The 21,315-nt window shown below is 32.5% G+C and overlaps 2 protein-coding genes across 5 annotated transcripts; both read right to left on the bottom strand.

The window, feature by feature from the left end:
• Positions 1-6,120: 6,120 nt before the first annotated feature.
• LOC111396783 (pre-mRNA-splicing factor CWC22 homolog) lies at positions 6,121-12,605 on the bottom strand. 4 transcript variants are annotated; one of them, XM_023023294.1, is made up of 10 exons: positions 12,388-12,605; positions 11,805-11,926; positions 10,418-11,710; positions 10,118-10,307; positions 9,936-10,039; positions 9,755-9,857; positions 9,363-9,667; positions 7,580-7,885; positions 6,737-7,122; positions 6,121-6,562 (listed from the first exon to the last, which is right to left on the bottom strand). In XM_023023294.1, the coding sequence occupies exons 3-9, from the start codon at positions 11,669-11,671 to the stop codon at positions 6,751-6,753; spliced, it is 2,634 nt and encodes an 877-aa protein (XP_022879062.1). In that variant the 5' UTR covers positions 11,672-11,710; positions 11,805-11,926; positions 12,388-12,605; the 3' UTR covers positions 6,121-6,562; positions 6,737-6,750. The 4 variants fall into 4 exon arrangements, with proteins under 4 accessions (XP_022879062.1, XP_022879064.1, XP_022879061.1 ...); XM_023023296.1 differs by having other exon boundaries at positions 6,121-6,595; positions 11,825-11,926; XM_023023293.1 differs by having other exon boundaries at positions 11,825-11,926.
• A 5,107-nt stretch (positions 12,606-17,712) lies between these two features.
• LOC111396782 (rho GDP-dissociation inhibitor 1-like) lies at positions 17,713-20,712 on the bottom strand. Its single transcript, XM_023023292.1, has 5 exons — positions 20,246-20,712; positions 19,546-19,609; positions 19,231-19,452; positions 18,502-18,626; positions 17,713-18,019 (listed from the first exon to the last, which is right to left on the bottom strand). Exons 1-5 carry the CDS (start codon positions 20,435-20,437, stop codon positions 17,951-17,953), a joined length of 672 nt encoding a protein of 223 aa, XP_022879060.1. The 5' UTR covers positions 20,438-20,712; the 3' UTR covers positions 17,713-17,950.
• Between the last annotated feature and the right edge of the window lie 603 nt (positions 20,713-21,315).

The following is a 21,315-nucleotide window of genomic DNA, read 5'->3' as shown; positions in this document are numbered from 1 at the left end:
TATATGTATTAAACAAATAGGAGCAGCTGATTTCAAATTCAATCAACAAGAATTAATTAAGCAAAAAACCTCCTTTTTTCTCGGAGATTACATAATTTTTCCTTTTTATGTTCTTGGATTTGTCCTTGTGTATGTATGTAACGTAAATTGGACGCTTAAATCTCCATCCTTCACGAAACTCAAGATCTTGTCCCCAACGGCCCAACCTTTCATAATTTAGCAAAGTTACCCCAGATAACGGTTTCTATCAATTATTGATGTTAACTAATCATGTGACCCGAACACGATATATGTCGATTTATTTATTTATTTATTTTTATTTTTTTGGGAGTGGTGGGGAATTGTTGGGTTCATGTTTTTCGTAAAACTCAAAATGGTATCAAAGTCAAAGGTCAAAAATTGAAACAAACAATTTGATTCGTCTATAATTTAAATGAGAGATGCGGCCTACGTGTGCGACCGCACGGCCTCAGCATTGTTTGGGGCACCAAATTATTTAATTTTAAAATTTAAAAGTTTTATTGTAATGTTAGTTAAAGGACACAATATATGTATAAAAAAAGTTAGAAGTAGAGAAATAATGACTCTTATTTAATATTATTGTCCTGATTGTGTATAATACCAAGACATTTTATTAGAGAAAGGAAAATGATTCACATGGTTTAGACTCTTTCATAACTAATTTCAATATGTTGTGCTTAATTTTTTCTTATGAATTATTTCGTTATTAATTGTAGGTGTTTGACTTGGTATGATATACAATTGTCTTATGATTAAACTCATTGATTGATGCTAATTTGAAATAATGTTGTGATCATCTTGACATTAATCTAAGACATGCAAATTTTTGTGATCTTGATGGCGAAGTTTTGTTTCAAGAGTTAAAAATTTTGCAAAATCTTTTACCAAAAGAAACAAAGAAAACTTTAGATATATTGATTTATTTGAAAAGATTGGATTGCTTTTCGAATACATTTCTTTGCATCTGTCAAAAGAAGTTTTTCAAATTGAAGTTATTAAAATTTTATTTACTATCACCAATGTTACAATAATGATTGAATGGACTAATTTTGATATCTATTGAACGAGATTTGCTAGAACGTATTGATTTTGAAAGTTTAATTAGTGAGCTTGCTTCTAATAATGCGAAATGAAATATTTGTACATGATTTGTTGCATTTCAAGGTTTATGCATGGTTTTTGCTATATTTGATTTCAAGGTTTGCTCATATCGACTTTCACGAAGAGATTAGTGGATTGGATGATTTTTTGTTGATGACATATGAATTTTTATGAAGTGTGGGAGGTGCCTTCACTAGTATTTTTCTTATTCGTGACATGTAAAAAATTAAACAAATATTTAAATGTCATATTTTTTTAATGAAATAATATTATTGGAATTTTGTTTTTTTGCTAATATATTTTTTCAATTACCTGAAATTAGAACCATTAAAAAATGTCACAAAGGCATTTAAAATCTCAGGATCTACCCTAACATAGTTATTTTCAAATCTTGCAAGGGTAAGTTAAAAAAATAAAAACTAGTTAATATTAGAGATCATACAATTCTTAGGACGTGTTTGATAGGGCTTTTGTAAAGTCAAAAGCTACTTTTAAACATATTTCGATAATTGTTGCCAAATGAATCATTATTGAAAGTATCATCATGATTTTAAGTTCCTCATTATAGCTATCATCATAATTAACTTTAAATTATATTGAAAGTAAAATTGTTTTAATAATTTTTTGAAGAATGTTTACTCGGTTAGAAGATATTTTTTAGAAAAATCAATAGAAAACCAACAATAAAAAGTGACTTATAATTTCCTCATAATTACTATCATGATAATTCACATTAAATTATTGAAAGTACTACTGTGAAAGTCTGCCAAAAATTCAACTGAAATAATGGCGTCGGTGGCTTTAATTTATTAGTGAAGGTCTTAAAAGAAATGAATGAAAAAAGAAGAAGATTAAAATCCCAATATGTCGACAAAATTAGTTGATTGCGTCTGGTCAAAGAGACAACACAGCAATCTGCGACCACATGTTTTATGCTATCATCTAGAATAAAGGAGTTGAGCGTGCTTACGGGTTTTGTAACATTGCTAAAAATTTAATGAATTAAATAGAATGTGCAATCAACTTTTTAAGAGCATGTTTGGGAGTGGTTTTGATAATTGTTTTTTGATCGTTAGGAGAAAAGTGAGGTCCACTTGTAAGAGAAGAAGTCAAATATGACGGCTGAAATAATGAAATAACGGTCAAAAAATCAATTTTTTTAGAAGAAAAATCGCTCCCAAACAGGCCCTAAGTAAACAAAAGCTTTATTAAGTTCGTGTTTAAGTCACATTATTTTGAAAAAACGTATTTTAGAATAGTAGATTGATAGAAAATGTGTGGTTAAAAATGAGGAAAAATTTTGATTTTGTGTTTAATATTATTTTATTGAAGAATGTGTGGTTGAAATAATGTCAAATCACTATTTAAGAATATATTTTTTTAAAAGAATGCAGCTCAAAGCCACATTATTGTAAAAATGAGAATGAAAAATATAATCGTTATGTGCCTCACACAAGAGATAAAAAGTCAAATATGATAACTTGATGTGATGAATAACGATCATTTTTTTCATTTTAATGAGGAAATAATGAGGTTCAAATAGGGCCCAATAAGCACTTAACAATAATTAAAGTTTAATTTTAAGTTACTAACATTTAAGTTTTAAATTTTTTTCATTACTAATATTAGTTTTCTAAAAAGTTAGCTGACCATGCTTAAAACTTCAATGAAATAGATCTAAAGAAGTGGATGGAAATTATCATAGTGAATGTTGATTGTGGAAAATTTAATCATTCGTAAATTTTGAAAGGGTGACTATATTGACACTACGATTGCTTAGTATTAAGCCATCTAACCTTTCCTTGTTGCTTGCTTATGTTTCCATCTTATTATTATCATAAATTATAGAGAGAAAAATATTGTTTTTTCTTGAATGTTTCATACTTAATTTTTCCTATTACAAGAGACACTACATTAGTTATCATGGTAACATTTGACGAAATATTTATAAATATATGACTTTTAGTAAGTACTTATAAATACTTGTAAAATATAGTTTTAGTGACAATTATTTGATTCGGGATTTAGAATAATAAATTTTATTGAAATCAAATTGTACTTTATTTGAAATAAATACGGCGTTTAGAATACCAACTTTTATTGAAATCAAATTGTTCTTTATTTGAAATAAATTTGTGAAAGTAATATATCATAATGTACTTTGTATCAAATAATTTAGTGATTATATTACTATATACCACCTACTCTTCCACTAAGAAATCTATTCTCGTGAATTTTCATTCATAATAATTGAAGTTGAAGCCAACCAAGTGCATATGCAATCATAATAACATTAACACTTTGCAAAAGTGTTTGAAGGATCGTTTTTGGTAAGAAATTTAATAATGGATTGGATATAATTTATGCCACTAATTGAAAAGACACTTTAATTTTATGACCTAATCTTATATCATGCATTTCTATGCTTTAATAATCTAGCTTTTGTGTAATTTTTAATTGAAAAAGTTCGATATGATTATTTATTATAAAATTAGATTCAGTTTAAACTGAATCAACTACCGTTCAATCTAATATGAGATATATTGAACTTGGAATTTAAGGATCAATAATTTCCGTGCTTGAAATTGAGATGACGATTTATTATTTTCTGGATAATTTGTTTTTCCGATGTCATTCTCCATTTTGGTCTTTTTATTTCCTTTTGTTTTTGTATCTCAAAAATAAAATTGAAATAAATAAATAAATGTGCTATCATGAACTTTGAGATAAATTGATTCAATTTAGTATTAGTAGACTCGGAAATTTTCTCTTCTATTACTTTTTGGTGTAATGAAAAATGCATTTGCGCATGTACCTTATGGCATATTGAATGCATAATATAAATAAATAAACATGTTGTAACTCTAACAAAATTGATATTGTCTACATTTTAGGTAACTCACATTCAGGCTTTGCTGTGTTCTAACATTTTTGAAAACAACTCACATGGTTCGCGAACCTAAAAATTCATGTCTGACACAAACAATATTCATACCCTAGTTCAAATCTTGTCTTGATAATGAGAATTATCCTAATTGTTTTACCAAAAAAAAAAATTCTACTACATTTGACCCTTTCAGAATTTCTAAGTATTTTATTAGTAATTTAAGGAAAGATGTAATTGTTTTATTAGGAAAAATTATGCTAAAACTTTTGAAATTTCAAATATATAATTGCTTCTTTTGTTATTATCCAATTACTAAATGAAAGCTCCATGTTTGGTTTATTAAAATATCATATTTTTAGTAGATTTTAACAAAAGTTGATTAAATGTAATGTTGAAAAGATAATAACAATTGTGGGTTTTATGAAATATGTACGAAAATGAGTTTTAGAAAATCAGAGCTTTACATGGGCTAAATTTTATTTCACATGTTCACACAGTGTACTAATTACTGAGTTACATGTCATCGCAGTAGAAAAATTGTGAGCGGATGGCTCCATTGTGGAGTTTGGTGGTTCACGATGATGGTGGGGGATGGAATCGACAGTAATGGTGTCAATAAAATAGTGTTTACTTTTTACAACACGCATTGCATGCCCTAAAAAATTCTTTACAGGATACGTGTGAATGTTGTATAAAGTCATACTATAAATACTCACCTCTTTTAATGCATGATGGAAAAAAATGAAAAGCAAGTCATTAGTAAACATTTTAGGGGGTGCCCCTCATGCCGTAAATACTTTTACGTTTTTACAACGTTGTGACGCATGTTGTCAAATTATTTTTTATGGCATATTTTTATTGCACGTTGTAAATGTCCATTTAGTTTTTCTAATATTATGTGCACGCGAATGCCGTGCTAGCTTTGAAACTCCATTTACATAAAAGATTCCCTGATGCAGAAGAACAATCAGAATGAAACTCCACATATAAATAATAATAAAAAAGATTGAACCTCAATCTTGAGGGCTCCCATCGCTCCGTTCCTAGAGTTTTGTGAGGGAGATAAATCGTAGGATGTGTCCCAACAGGCCAGGAAACAAGAGCTATTTGTACACTGCGCCTACAAGGGGTCCAATTCCATGTCTCAGAAATCGAACCCCCACACTACGGGTGTTAGCAAGGTTTGAGATAAGCTCACTCCTATTCTTTGCACTATGCCTCGGGGGCCATATAAATACATTATATATTGTCCGAAGTTAGATGTGAAAAACAGTAAAATTCTTTCTAATTTCAGGCTCAAGTATAACCAGTCCAACAATAATTGTGTTATGTCAATTCGTGTATTTTTTTCGACAGAAGATTGTGGTTCATTAAATTAACATCTGCATGAAACTGTTGCACAAGTTCCTCCATGATTTTCTTGAATTATATGCACGAGGAAAACACAGAAATCATCGGTTTGTTCCATGTTCTATGGCATGTCTTACGATTTGAACATGAAAATCCCATGTGAATTTCTTTAGATACATATCCCAGAAACATGGGATATCAACACCACCAAATAACACCAGAAATTTGGGATGGTGCACCCTTTGCCAACAAATTCTTCACCCTTTGCCAATACATATTTTATAAATGTTTATTAAAATATGTAAGGCAAGAATGAGAGCTGGGAGAATTGCAGTATTATTGGTGGTGGCGCACGGGTTCAGGTCACGGGGGAGGCAAAGCGTCAGCGACGCCATGGAGAATACAAATGCTTTTCTTTACCAGAATTACTTTAATTGACAGACAGTGAGTATGTAGAATTTAAATAAACGAATTTAATAAAAATAATATTGAAATATAATGTAATGAATAAAATATATATTTTTTAAAATTTTAATAAAGACATATTTAGTAAGTAATAAATATATAAGAATGGTGGAGAAAATTGAATGAATTGAAAATAATGACCAAGTTGCAACAAAATGAAAGTTAAGAAACTATTTTAATATTAACTAAAGTTTATTTGGTTGATAAAATTTTGACCCAATCAAATCAAAGCCTGTCACATTATCATCCGTCGGAGTACAAATTTGTAATTTATAACGTACACGTAGCACAACCAATATTGTAATCACCAGAATTAATATTAACTCGAAAACTATAAATAATTAAGAGACCTTACTGCGGTAACAGAAAAAACAATCCAAGTTCACTAAGCATTCGAGCATTCGATCCATCACACAGCTAACGAAACAAGCAGATTAAATTATACAGCAATAACGGGCGTTCTTCTTCCAATATTAGGTGTGCATTTATAGAATACACGACTGACATGAGCTGCAAAAGCATCGCACTTGCTATCAAAAGTGCATCGATGATCACATGCGAAGCCAATTCAACTCCGTGTAACTTCTTCCCATGACTAATCTCGACCGTCCATAGAATCGCACGACCCATGAGTACAAACACGATCGCTTTCATTATTGACTGCGCCCACTATTCATCCTTCTCCATCAATTTCTTCTCTAAAACACGACTTATGTTCTTCGTCTTCAATGCAGTATCCTAAAATCACAATATATACGAACGCCTTTATAACTACAGAAGAAAAGCAAAAGGTTGAATTTATCGCAATTTGTTCGAGACCAAATAGGTTAGGATTCCAATTCAACTCATATTTTAAAACTATGTTTAAACAAAATAGAACCCTAATTCAATTCAAAATCGAAGATAACAAACCAGATGATCATCGTTTAATTTCTCCTCCTCTTCTTTCTCCGCCGATCATCGCTGTCGGTCTCACTTTCACTGTCACTTGAATCAGAGCTTGATGATCCTGATTTAGACTCAGATCCAGATGCATCGGAGTCAGAACTAGAACTACCTGAGTCCTCGTCTGACTCAGAGACGGGTTTCTGTTGTTGCATAATAAGGCGTGGCATATTCTTGAGATATTCCCTCAGGTTTTCTGTGATTCCACCAAGACCGATGGATGTAAAGAAGTTGATGGCAAACCTCGTGTTTTTCGGATTGTCTTTTGGGAAAATAGATTCGAATGAGTCTTGCATGGTAGGATCGCTAAGACGCTCGTTGAGTAATCGGATTCCAAGGTGCTCGGACAATTCCTGCAACGGAAACCCATTCATCGTTCAAGTTTAGCAACATCTTAATAAAGGAATGAGTAAAAGAAAGCTAAAACCATAAAAATAAAGAGATGCATACATCAAAACATAAAGTAAATGCTCTGTTTCGATACAATCCACCTAATAGAGAGAGCATGTTTGGCTAAGCTTTAAAAAGATGTAAGAGCTACTTCCAAGTAACTTCTTCATGTTACTTTTTTTCCCTTCCAAGTGAAAAAAGCTACTTTTCAGGTAGTAACTCTTACATTGCTGTCAAACTAACTAACTTTATTTCAGAACTTGGCAAATAAACAGAAAAAACCAGAAGTCTGCTCAATCAGTAAAAGAATTAAGAATTATAGACAGAATTTGAAATGGAACACAGTCCATAAAGTAAAATGGAAGACAGATTCAGGAAACATAAATGAGACTAATACATTCAGAGAATGCTAATCAGTACCTGGAACAGAATTTTAATAAAAATGCGGGAAGATGACGTTGTATCTTCTTCAGTTAGCCGTATATAGGCCAAAACATGCCAAGGCAATGCATCTGTACCAAGTAAATGGGCAAAAAACTTTGCCACATTCCGTAGTTTATTAGTCTCCAATCGGTGAATCATGGAATACTGCTGAACAAAACACTTCTCAAAGTTCTCCTGATGAACTTTGTTGATCATACAAAAGCGCTGCCCGAGAAGTCCATAGTACCGGAGGTAAGTCCTCTCCTGACTGCAACACTCCAACAACATAATGCACAATTCCATCTGTACAGATTAAAGCAAGCACAAATTGAGTTATTCAGAAAATACTCGATGCAACGTCAAAAGTTAAAAGGCACCACTCAGAAAATGACTCCATAAACACTAAACAATTTAAGAAAATCAATATCACTATGGCAGATTTTATACTTGATGGAAGGAAAAAAAGAATAAAAGAGATACACTTGAAAGTTGAAACTCTCTTTGTCCATACAATAGCCAGGAGAATTAAGATAAACAAGAGAAGAAAGACCACTTCAGGATTAATTATTCTTAGGCAGCAACCAAATATATGAAAAATTGACCAAAATGCATTCTTTTGAAAAAAATCATACAAGGCAAGGTAAATCATTTAACTCTATGGTGATTTATGTGAATCCATGTCCACCTAACCTAAACCTGAGCCCATATTTGGGAACTTCTGATGCTCACTAAGATAGTATCCCGGATTAAAATAAGAAACATTGATTCACTCACCACCACCATTTTTTCCTCACTTTATCATTTCCTTCTTTCCATCATACATAATACTAATAGAAAGAGATAATATCAAAGACCTGCCACCCCCAAGGCATCTAACTATTACAGAGACACCGTGTCTTTTCAAAACCTGTAGAGACCTCCCCTATAGGCAAAAATATAGCTTTCCTAGTATACCGCTGTCTTTATATTAAGGGCCCATTCGGTAGTGATTATGAGAATTGATTTTTTGACTATTAAGGAGAAAAGTGGGAACCAACTGTGAGTGAAAAAGTCAAAAATGACATCTAAAATAGTGAAATAACGGTCAAAAAATCAAATTTTTTTTATGTGAAAAAGCACTACCAAACGGGGGCTAAATTTGAAACAATATTTTTTTCTTACTTTAATTCAGATAAGGAAATTATCTTTTAGCTTGAAGAAAGTTCATTTTTTAATGCAAAAATGGTTACAACTCATTCATATTTTTGAAAATTAAACTTTTTTATTTAAAAGAAAAAAGAAAACAAAAAAGTTGACTGGAAAAAGGGAAAGAAAAATAATTTGAACATTTAACATATCAGAAATTTATGAATATTAAAAACAATTAAAATTGAAGAACAAAAAATAATTTACATCGTATATAGTAAAAAACCAAACTGATTAATTTATAACAATATTTCTTTTAAGAAATGAGAAAAGAGAGTAAAAGGAAAGTCCAATAATAATTTTAAATGTAATACAAATATAGAATGGTAAAATAAGAGACAAAAAAGATTTGTTTTTTAGTAAAAAGGGGGAATTGTTTTGGGGGGTTCTATAGTTTTCAACAGGATGGGGTTTCTTCCCTATAATAGTCCATATTATATCTGATAGAAAGGAATGTGCACATGCCCCTACACTTAGGTGCTTCAAACATGTAGGTTCATGCATACAATTCTTCAACAAATCAATAGATAGCACGACTTAAATTATTTATCCAAGAAGAGTACTAAAAATAATGGCGTGAGATCAAAACACCAACCTCCTGCCCAGGCTCTAGTTTGATTTTTAGCAGTTTATGTCCTGCTTCTTCAAAATCAACACTAGACATAATTGTCAAGTAGATAGTTCTTCTAAGATTGACCAAATTTGTCTCTGTCTCATCCTTTATTTTCATCTGTTCTTCATCCTCTTCATCAGATTCTTCATCATCATCATCATCATCTTCATCTTCCGATTCTCCTTCTGAATCACCTTCATCCTCAGATTCTTCACCTAGTATTTGCTTCTTGAGTTCTTCATATTTATTTTCGTTTTCTAGGAACAGCGGATCCGGCTTGAAAACATCTGAATAGAGGAGCATAAAATATGTAAGTTCCACACGAATTTGAAAGGTAGCAGCATCTAATAAGAGCCAGCATTGTGAAAATATACCTAAAGCAATCTCAGGATCTATCTCGTCTAAAAGGGAAACTTCATGTGTTAATTGGTCTTCCTGCTCCACTAGATCCAATTCTGGACGAACAGCTGGGTATCCCTGCATGTGGTGCATTCAGAAAGCATTATATTGTGCGAATTGCAACTCCAAGCTATATCAATGTGAATGAAAACTCACTTGAAACTTTGCTTTCCGTAATGCAAAAAGACCTTCAATTAAGAATTGAACCCTTTTATCTATTTCTCCTTCATGAAGAATCCCACGAAATCGCTCAAAAATACCTGTTAAAGAAAAATCCCAAGAAGTGTCAAGGCTGGAGAGATTATAGCATAGAACAACTGAAAAGGATATGTACTCACCATGCAATCCTCGGGGACTTAGGTCCTGCAGCATGGATCCGCATTCGGTGACAAAGCCAACAGCTACTTCAACACTATCATCTGTAGGTTTCTCCAGCAGAGATGTGAGCAGCTCAAGAGCAATCAGCTCGTGAACTACTTGCTGATTCACCAGGTGGGCAATAAATTTGACAGCAGCAAGTAATTGTGGCTGTGAAAATGTATCAGCATCAACTGGTAGTATACAACAGATAACAAAACATTGCTAAAATACTAGAAAACAAGTAATGAATAGAGTAAAAAGAAAGCTAATGTACAAACTTTATCATTCCGCTTGTAAGCCCTCTGATACTGCAAAGTAATTCTCCTCAATAAAAGGTCACCAACTTCAGGGAACTTGGTATTGACCACAGCAACCAAAGCGGCAAAGACATCCGTGAAACCTGGAGAAGCCATTTGTGACTTCATACATGATCGACAAAACAGGCCTCTCCCACGTATCAGATTCTCAGCAAACAACTCTGGAATAATATTTTTAACGTTGGTTGCATTAACCTTGTTCACCAATCCATTAATACTCTTTCTCAATGCATCCCATGTCATTCTCTGATAATCAACACTGCTCTTATCATCAATTTCCTTCAACATTCTGGCCAATTTAAATGGCGGAATATAAACTCCCCCACTCCTTCCCAAATTCATAGGCATGCCAGTACCCGAATTAGCCTCAGGCTTTTGCACCTTTATATCCTCGTGTGCCTTCACATCTCCCTGTTTCTTACTCAAACCCCTATCCTCCTCTTTACTCTCATTCCTCTCTTCTCTTCTCCTATCACTATCATCATCCTTGTTGTGCCTTCTCTCCCTTTCTCTTTCTTTATTCCTTCGCTGCTCTTTCCTATTATCCCGTGAATCATCCTCATTATGCCGACGCTCCCTACCCCTATATCGCCCATTCTCATCGTTGTCCTCACTCCTATGTTGGCTTCTTCGCCTTCTATCCCTCCTATCACTCTCCACATCCCTATGTGAATCCTGTTTATGATCCCTTTTTTGATAACCATCCTCCGCTTCTCTCCTCCTATACTCTTTCTTATCATTATCTTCATTACTATTATCCTCCCTACTCCTTCGTCGTTCACCATTTTTATCTCCTCTTTCATCATCCTCATCATCCCATTCATAATCACGTGATTTCCTTTCTCTACCCCTGTCATCTTTTCTACTCCTATAAACATTCTCCTCGTTATCATCCCCTTGCCCACGTTTCCCCCTCTTATCATCTCTTTCGAAATCCCGACCCAGATTCCTATCCCTCTCTATATAATTCTCCTTCTCCTCCCTTTTCTTCCCTCCCTCCCTTTCGTGCTTTTCATCCTCAAATCTCTCTCTTCTTCTGTACGATTCTCTTTCAACCTCGTGTTCACTGTTTGTATCCCGCTCCTTTTCTCCTCTCCTCCTCCTTTCTCTCTCCTTCTCTGCATCCAAATTTTTCCGATCCCCATACCTATTTCCTCGTTTTTCATCAGAATCTGAGCTCCTGTCACTCGAATCACTGTGATACCTCCGAGCCATTGTTTCTTGTAAATAGAATACTAAAAACCTGGTGCAGATCTACAATATATTGAAGGTGAAATTTTTTCTTAAAAAGAAGTCAAGGTACAAACAAAATTAATATTTTTCAGCATAATATTCATCTAAGATTAACCTCAAACAAGTAGTGAATACCAATGTACTTGAAATGAGCCAAATTGGATGAATCCACGAAGCGCAGAAACTGCAGTGAAGGTAGGAGACTTGAAGTTTCCACTTTGAAATTTTAAGGGAAATCTGAAAATTACAAAGGGAACTTTGGCTCAGTATTCCAAGCTCATTACTATTTTATAAATAGAAATCTCCAAGGTTATCTATAAATTCCATCAAAAAGGTTAAAACATAGAACAAAATCAACTTGTATAGTAGTATTCCAAGCTCATTACTGTTTTATAAATAGAAATCTCCAAGATTACCTATAAATTCCATCAAAAAGGCTAAAACATAGAACAAAACCAACTTGTATAACGGTGCTGCTCATGTTATACTCTGAACTAATTTTCATCGTAAACAAAGAGAATCAATCGCTCTACTCGAACGCGCCAATTATAAAGACAGCTTTAAAATTTTATAAGTCTATTAATAATTAGGTAAAAAGGGATGAAATAAGGGTTTAATTTGACAAGGATCCCAACATAAACGTCGATGCTAATGTATAATTAAAGATGTAAACTGATTTTAACATAACAAGGACTTACAATTTGAAGAAAGTGGCATGTGGTGGTCGAGCCAAGAGGTGAAGCTTCTCGCGGAGAGAGATGAGCAGAAATTTGGTGTTCACTAGGTAATTGAAATTTAGGGTTTCTTTTGGGCCCAGATTTGGGTAAATTTGAAGCAAATTTGAAGCTTATAAGAAATATTTGAGAGCGGAGAGACCCTAGTGTTTCGGGATCCGATGTAGAGGTAGGTTAATTTTGATTTGGGGATGACGAAGATTATTTAACTATAATTCAGTCCTCAAACTATTTCCTTAAGGGAAATTTTAACCCTCACATATCAATTATCTACTTTTTATTTATTATTATTATTATTTTTTTTTTTTTTTGAAAATAATCAATCACCTTAATTATGGGGATGGCAATGGCTTGGCCTTTTACCCACGAGCTCGTTACAAACAAGCCGAGATTGAGCTCTCGAGCTCGTCATTTTTTTTTAAATGCTTAAAATAGATAAAACAAAAAATAAATAAATCGAACAAAAAGATTTGATTAAAATGATTTTTTTCTTTTTCTTTTTAAAATAAATTAAACTAAACTCTTTTCCTTTATCCGGGTTTGGGATCAACTACTTAAATTTTGAGTAGGTATAATTAAAAATTGTACACAAACAACTTGTAACGTGTACAATTTTTTAAAGATAATTAAAAATAATATTATAAAATAACAAATTGTGATTAAACTAGTATAATTAAATATCAATTACCTAACGACGTGTAATTTCTATATATTTATCATGTATTCGAAACTGAGCGTCCTGTCAATCATTTACATACATTAATATTTCTAAAATATCTTCTTTCGATCGACTCCTGACATTGGGCAAAACCCTCTTACCTGCACTAAAAACAAACCCCAAAGCTACAGTATTAACCGAAGGTATCAGTAAATCTTTTGCAATTGCGAAAACTATCGACCATCGTCGTTTGTACCTGGCCAGAATTCAATAACTTCATCGGAACTTTTTTTAATTATTTAATTAGGAGTCATGTTATGATTAAAGTAATCAATTAATTCAGCAGGCAAAGTATTTGTACTTCAGTCCGATGTTTGGGCCGATGGAGATGCAATAGACAAAGTATTACTAGATAAAGATGAACATATTGCATTTGAATTATACCTATGCATGTTAATACCTTGAAATAAATTATATATTTCAGCATTGTCTTCTTCAAGTTCAGCAGAAGGAGTAAGCGCAGAGGGTACTCGACTAATATTTGTACTCATTCGTTTACCATCTAATTCATACATTTCACTTAAAGTTTGTTCTAAATTTCTACATGTGATAGATGTGCCAAAAGGTTTTAGAAATTTGATCAATTCTATGTTTAGTTCCCGATAAATTATATCGTGGGTCTATTATGCATGTTAAAGGAAATAACATAAATAAGTATTCTCAATATTTTATAAACTTCAATTCCATGGAGTATATAACTGCGCTAAAATTAGAATCATTTTTTGTATTTATGAAAGGTCATTACAATTATGTAAAAGCGTTATAGCACCATACATCTAGTGGGATAGTAAATTTTAGATAAAATATTTGTACTATTATAAAAACTTGTCAAAAATCTTTTTAACTCTTAAAGGTAAAAGCCAATTGAATTATTTCAGAGTAGTATCATCATCGTTTCTAATATGTCTATTATTGTAAAGCTCAGTTATTAAATGTTCAAAATCTTCACATATCATTAACAATAAGTGAAGTTCTATCTATGGCCTATGTCACTAACAAATGTTTTAGAATTCAGCTCCCCAAATTCTGCACAAATTTCTCAAATACTTGTTTTTCTATTAGGGGAGATCGTGATATATATTAATGCATTCCTAATTCTTTGTATTTCATCTTTAAAGTGTTACAAACCATCTTGCATAATTAAATTCGAAACACAACGAATATAAAACAAATAACCACCGAAATTAGGCTATAATACTCTACACAATTTATCGATAACTACTCTATTAACACTAGCGTTGTTGAATGTAAAAGAACGAATTTTATTTTCACACCGATATTATTTAATAATAGTCATAATCACATTATATATATTATTAGCGCTAGGTGAGAATTCAATAATTTTAAAAAAATAATTTTTTATGCATAAACCAAAGTGGGTCGATGTAATGTGTAGTTGCAGCTATATAAACTCTTTTATTAATCATCTCCCATATATCTAAAGTTAAAGATATAACACCACAATATTTTTACAAAATCCAAAATTAATTGTTGTTTGTTTGAAGAAAATACTCTATTATGTCTAAACGAAGAGTGTTTTGATTTATCTCAACGTACCTCGATTGACGATATTCTTTCACGTATGAGACGAAAAGTTGGTTGTCCGCATTGCAAGATGCAACTTAGCACCAGCAATAAGTTTCATCATTTCTGTTCAAGCATTCTCATCGGAATGCATCCACGTGTGATGGGCGAAGTTTTTAGTACCAGCGCCTGGACTATCGAATTGCAGTTGTGTTTGACCGACTTGAAGAAGTTCATGTTTAGGCGCGCATGCTTTGTAGTGACGGTTGAGATGGGTGGTGCCAATGCCTTTTTCCCATACTAATCGTTGTTGGCATTATTTACAAACTGCTTTGGACGCTGAGACTCCATCAACAACACGGCCCGTCGAAATCAATTTAAAGTGATTCCAATATTTTCTCTGATTTTTCCTTTCGCTTCCCTCTAGCATCGAGAATGTTTAATTCGAGTTTCTCCTCCTCTTAGGCTTCAGGAACATCGATGTCATCCAAATCAATTGGATTATTGCTGGGGTCCGCGCCCCAAATTTGGAATATCTTTAGGAGTTGATACTTTATTTAAATTGGATAGTTGATTCTGATATTGACTTTGCAACGTCGCAGGTGATTCGCCTTCGGCACAAAACAAGCTCTCGACAAATGACCATGGATCCATTTCAATTTGTAAATTGTGAAGATACAATATAGATTAATAAATGATTATAGGGAAATGATTGAATTGTAAAAAAGAATTGAAATTGAAGATGATTAAATTGTAAAAATGAATCTATATAATATGAATATATTGTATAATTATAGACTAATTGAGAGTCGAGATAAATCAACTAAGACTTGAGAGCACAAGAGAGATTGAGAAAAAGAGTGTTGAGACTCGAGAATCTTGAGATAATGAGATTTGAAAGTTGAGAGAGTTGATGAAACATGTTAGATCAATAGTGATTTTGTGGGACTGTTTATAGAAGGAGGGAAGAGAAGAAAGAAATAATAATAATAATCATAATTTCAGCGACAGAAACGGTCACTGGTTATTTTTAAAGTGACCAAAACGATCATTTTTTTTTAAAAGTGACCGTTTTGGTCATTGTTCAAGACGAGCCACGAGCGACTGGATTCTTGACTTGTCTTGAACGAGCTTGTAAACAAGCCACAAGCTGCTCGCCCAACGAGTGGTCCTCTTAGCTCGGGCTCTTTTTTCACGACTGGAGCCGACAAGCCACTATACCCGTTTGCCATCCCTATTTAATTGATTCTTTTAAACTATGGAAAACCCCTAATGGCTATTGGCTAGTCTTTGTTTACAAAATTGATATGATAAAATTAAAAAGTAATAGCAATGTTCTTTAAATAATTTTGACATGCCATGTTCCATATTCAATTTTATATATCTCTTGATCTTCATAATAAAAGTTCTTGAAAATGTTAACTAAATGATTAAAGATTCTCTTTTCGGTGACATGTTAGAATTGGACATTATAAAGGCTTGTATATTTCTGATTATTGGGTGAGGTAAAAAAATTTCTTGTATTTATAAATTTGATTATTATTATTTTTTTTTTTTACCCATGTCAAATATGTTCTTAACACGGACTGCTCAGTCCTTTACTTGGACCACCTCTTTACTGTAGTCGATATAATTGTCCTCATTTGGCTCCTATTAAATTAAATTTCATTTTTTTCTCTCATATTTTTAATTGCACAATTTTTCATAAAATAATGTTACACTTAAATTGAAATTTTTTCCTTCTTTTTCAACAATTCATTCTCTAAAATATATTATTCCACCAATTATAATTTGAAATAGCTGGGGCGAAACTGTGGGCAAGGTTTTCGATCGCTTAAAATTTAAATGAGTTAATTGGGATTACTAGTATTTGAGGTGGTTAGAGTGCTATTAATTAATAGTTTGAGGGGATTGAGTGAATCTTATTAATTCTATTATGGCCTTCAATTATAATAAAGGCCCATTAAAAAATCCAAGCCAACTTGATTAAGCCCTTGTTTGGGTTCTATTAAACCAAAAATACAATTTATTTTTTTTAAATTCATTTTCAATCACACATTATTCAATAAAATAATATTACATGCAACCTCAACACCGTTTCTTACCTTTTAAGCACACATTTTCAAAATAATAATAATAATAAACAATAAAAATACCATTTCAAAATACATTTTTCCAAAAATCTAATAAAAATAGAGCCCAGACAAGGGCTTATATTGTATGAGTGCAAGACACTAGGAAAAGTACAACGTAATATTGCATATTGATTTGTTTAAGTAATATGTTAATAATTAACATATTAATATGTTAATAATTGTGTATCGTAAATCGTAATGCTTAAATTGCTCAAGTAGTGTCTTGTTTATTAATCTTTGCTCAACTTTAGTTGTAAAATTCTATCAAGATATCCAACTCAATGTCATGTAAAGTGGCTAATAACATTCTATGATCAACGTGAACTTGGAGATCATTCAATTTAAACCCCCGCCCCCATGGGCGGGCCTACAATTATTTTATTACTCGTAGCCCCACCCCTATGTGAGGGAAGTGTCATTCGAAATGTCAATCTGGATGTACTCATAACATTTTTCTTCAATTTAAGCCCTTGTTTGATTCCTAATATTTTCAAAGTACATTTTTTTTTCAATCACACATCCAAGAGTTTTCATTATTTTTAACCATACATTCTCTACTAATCTACTATTCCAAAAATGCATACTTAGCCAAATAATGAAGACTTAAACAAGATCCATATGTAATAGATCTCTTACCCCCCAATGGGTAAGACAAAAACTTCTCTCCAACAACCTTAATTATGATTATCTTACCATGTCAACAGTGAAAAAATTTATATCCTGTCCACTTGAAACAGGAGATCAGGCTTCTCAGTTTAGGATATTCGTTTATTTTTGCTTGACTAGCCTTGACTACTAATGGAGAAAGCCAAGTTTAGTCGAGTACAATAAGATTTCTATAGGTCGAGAATCCATACATACAAGTCGTGACTACAAATAGACTTCTGAACTTCATTTTCGACTTTCTATCAATTTGGTTAAGGCTTTCTGTTTTGTGATAAACCAAGAACAATGTACTCCCACTGTATCAAGTAAATGAAATTTACAAAAGTTCATCTCAAAAACCAGATCTGTTACCATGGCTTAGGTTGACTGACATAAAAGAAACAGACGAATACAGAGAAAACGAAAAAAAGCTCCTCTTCTTGTTCAACAGTAAGACAAAAGGCTTGCTAACGATCCAACAAATGAACAAAACAATGACTAGATTTTAACTTCTCTTTTGTATCTCAAAGGAATAATCGACCTCCATATGGCATCTTTTATCATCATCTTCAAACTGCACGAAGTCATACCAGAAAACAAAACCATAAAAAATATGTTCAGCTAAGCTAAATAAAAAGTAACAAGAAAAGCGGGATTTTGTACTGAAAATCAAAGAAAAGTTAAAAGTAGCTTCCGAGTGTAGCAAAACATGCTATAACATGAATTGATTGTGCCTATTTGTCAAGAACTTGAGAATTTTTTGAAGTGTCACTGCCATTGAAGAAGACTCAGCAAATTCAGACTATTTTTCTATTGACTGAAGAGGTCCAGTCGAGTTCCTTAGAGAGAGTTGTTAAACATTCGATTCAGTAAAAAGCGTGCCACCAGATAGTATCTGATTGTTAAATGTCACTGCCACTAGGATCACGGTTATATATCATTGCACTAAAGAATTTGCCCAATTCTGTGTGTCATACTTCTAAATTGATGCAAAACCAAAATGACTAAATTACTCAGCTAAAAAAGTCACACAAGTCACATTGCAACTGCACACACCTTAAGCTTAGCCGTGTATGTTCCTCTAGCAAGAACCCCAGATGGAGTCGTCTCCTCCTCCAAGGTGTGTACATATGGTTCTCGCTGAGGAGCAAAAGTGCCCAACATACCTTTGCTTTGATCAACTACAAAGAAAATTCAAAGGAAATAACGGATTAGCAAAAGTGAGCAGTTGTCTAAATGTGGGCTTACCTATGTATATTTATGGATCAAAAGAGAACGAGCTTAAAAAATGTTACAACTTCTTTTTCCATATATTACCAGACTTCTCCACCAGTTTATTGTACCATCTAAGAAAAAAATAATCTAACTATAAGCAAGTATTCTTAAAAAATTTTAGAATGTGCCTTTATTAAAATATATTCCACTCTATTCGTACAAGGGATACAACTTCGAAATCAAAGTGAAGTGAGCTATGAGAATTCAGATTTGTAATGTCTAACAAAAGAGACTAGGATGTAGAGTCCCAATATGTGTGACCAATGGGTCAATGGAATGAAAATGCCCATCATATTATCATTTTTCCCCTTCCGTCTCCAAAACTGTGATCAGTTAGTCATCGAGCAATCAGAACTAAGTAAATAACTAAAAGTTGGTTTCCAAAGCTATACATAATACATCCATTTATTCCCAGTCATTCTCAATTTATGATTTCTACACAAGTAAGGATGCAAGCAATCAGTAATGTATGCATATATAATGTCAAAAAAAAAAAGGCCCATTCTGAACCTTGGAGTCCAGACTTCCAAACTGTATTCGTGTAAGCCAGGCCAGAAACGATGTTGTGAAGAACCGTGAATGTTAGCTTAAGGCGGTAATCAGAGCCCTCCCTGAGACTAAAAAGTACACGTCTGCTCTGGTCTTCAGTAATAGGCAAGGGACTATTTAGCTCCCCAAAATCAGAGGATAAAATTCCAATTGACTGAAATTTAACCTCAGGCTCCATTTGTCCTAACAAATTAGACACGGTTACTATTGAAAAAGCAAGATGAATATACAGAGTGAAGGGTGCAATATAGAGGAGCAGCGATTCTTAAGACGAACCATTTAAATCACTTTCAAGGCAGCCGAGAAGCTTCTCTTTCCATCTTCTTAAGCTCTCATCCTCCTAAGGGTAACATAAAAAATTAGTTGGATAGTATTCCAAAGATCTCAAATATTCACAATAACACCAATTATAAATGCTCAATTAATAGAATATACAATTATATGACCACCTTTGACACCACTAGAAGGGTTGAAATCCAGGTTAGTTCTAATAAGTTAAAACACAAATGATGCAGGGCATCATTCATGAAAATGTGAATTCACAAGCAATCGGTACTCTATGTGAACCAACGAGTTCAATTCTCAGTGCTGTGTGCGAATTAACGAGATAAAGATGCCAATTTATTGGTAAGAATTACATTTATTTTACAGTTTCATACATGTTGCTCCAATTTAACTATCGAATTTCATCTTCAAACTCCAAAAATATCGTTGAAACACCTGTCTAAAAGCATAAACTTTCGGGGACAGATGCATTTATTTATTTATTTATTATCTTCAACACATCCATCACAAGTACACTGTACACAAGATTCAATTTTTCACCGAAAGCCCGATAAAATCACAATTTTCATAGATAACTACATTGAAAAAAGCCTAAAATTTTGCAGAGAAATCTAAAAGCAAAAAGACTGAGAAAATTTAAAACTTGATAAACCTTAGAGGCTAGAGCTTTAGAAAGGGTAAGAAGAAAAACCTTGTCTTTTTCAATCTGTTCTTTGAGAGGAAGAAGAGGACCAGGATTAAAATTCTCAAAAGCCCTTTTATTTTCTTGATCGATTTCGTCAAAACCCGCTTCCTCATAATCAAAACCCTCTTCATTTTCTTGTTTTTGCTCTTCTCTCACTGAAGCACTTGGCCCGGCTTCTTCTCTCTTACCACTCTCCATTACACTAATGCTAAAATTTTTGAAAAGGGACACTCAAGAACTACAAGGGACTATAAATTGAGAATATATTTTGTGGGCAGACAAGAAAATCTGTCAAATGTTTGATTTTCTCTCTCTAGAATTCTTGGACAACCAGACAAATTTCACTTATCGTTGTCGGAGGGGCTGCCCTTTTTCGCGTTATCTCTCTCTCTCTTGGACGAAGATAAATGTGAATGTGCAGTGATTATCATTCTTTGATGGGCACTGTTCTTGTTTGAAAGATGCAGATTTCGAGATTGTCTGTACTTTTAAATTTTAATAATGAATGTTTTCCAATTATTTTGTTCTATAGAGTGTATTTTTGTGATGTACAGAAAATAATTTTGATGATTTTTTTTTCATTTATTATTCTTTTCCTTTTATTTTACACTTTTCCTTTTCCTTTGTTTGGCTTAAATTAAAAAATTAATTTTTTACTTATATTTTCAAGAAAAAAGGTCAATAATCTCATTTGAGATCTCAAAGAGACGTAGCAATCGTGTAATAACATAACCAGGTATGAGAAATCATGGACTACAAAATTGAAAATAGTTGTCATTATAATTAAAGGTTAAATATTTGCTTATATTCAATTAAGGGTTTATTTGAGCTCAATTTTTAGGATTAATAAAATTTTAAAATAATAATTTTTAAAAAAATTTAATATTAAAAAATAGAAAAAATAAATAAATTTAGGTGTAAAATTATTTTATTTGAAAAATGTATGATTTGAAATGAATTTTAAAAAGAAATGAATTTTCGAAAAACCAAGTCATAAAATAGTCAATTACAATCATGTGAAAAGCAATATAAGCCTCCATTTGGCCCTTATTTTGTGAAAATGAAAATGATTGGAA

The sequence above is a fragment of the Olea europaea genome, chromosome 7 (assembly GCF_002742605.1).
Source record: "Olea europaea var. sylvestris chromosome 7, O_europaea_v1, whole genome shotgun sequence".
Lineage (NCBI taxonomy): Eukaryota > Viridiplantae > Streptophyta > Magnoliopsida > Lamiales > Oleaceae > Olea > Olea europaea.
Note: the sequence above shows the minus strand (reverse complement) of the source record. Positions and strands in the feature narration are given on the sequence as shown.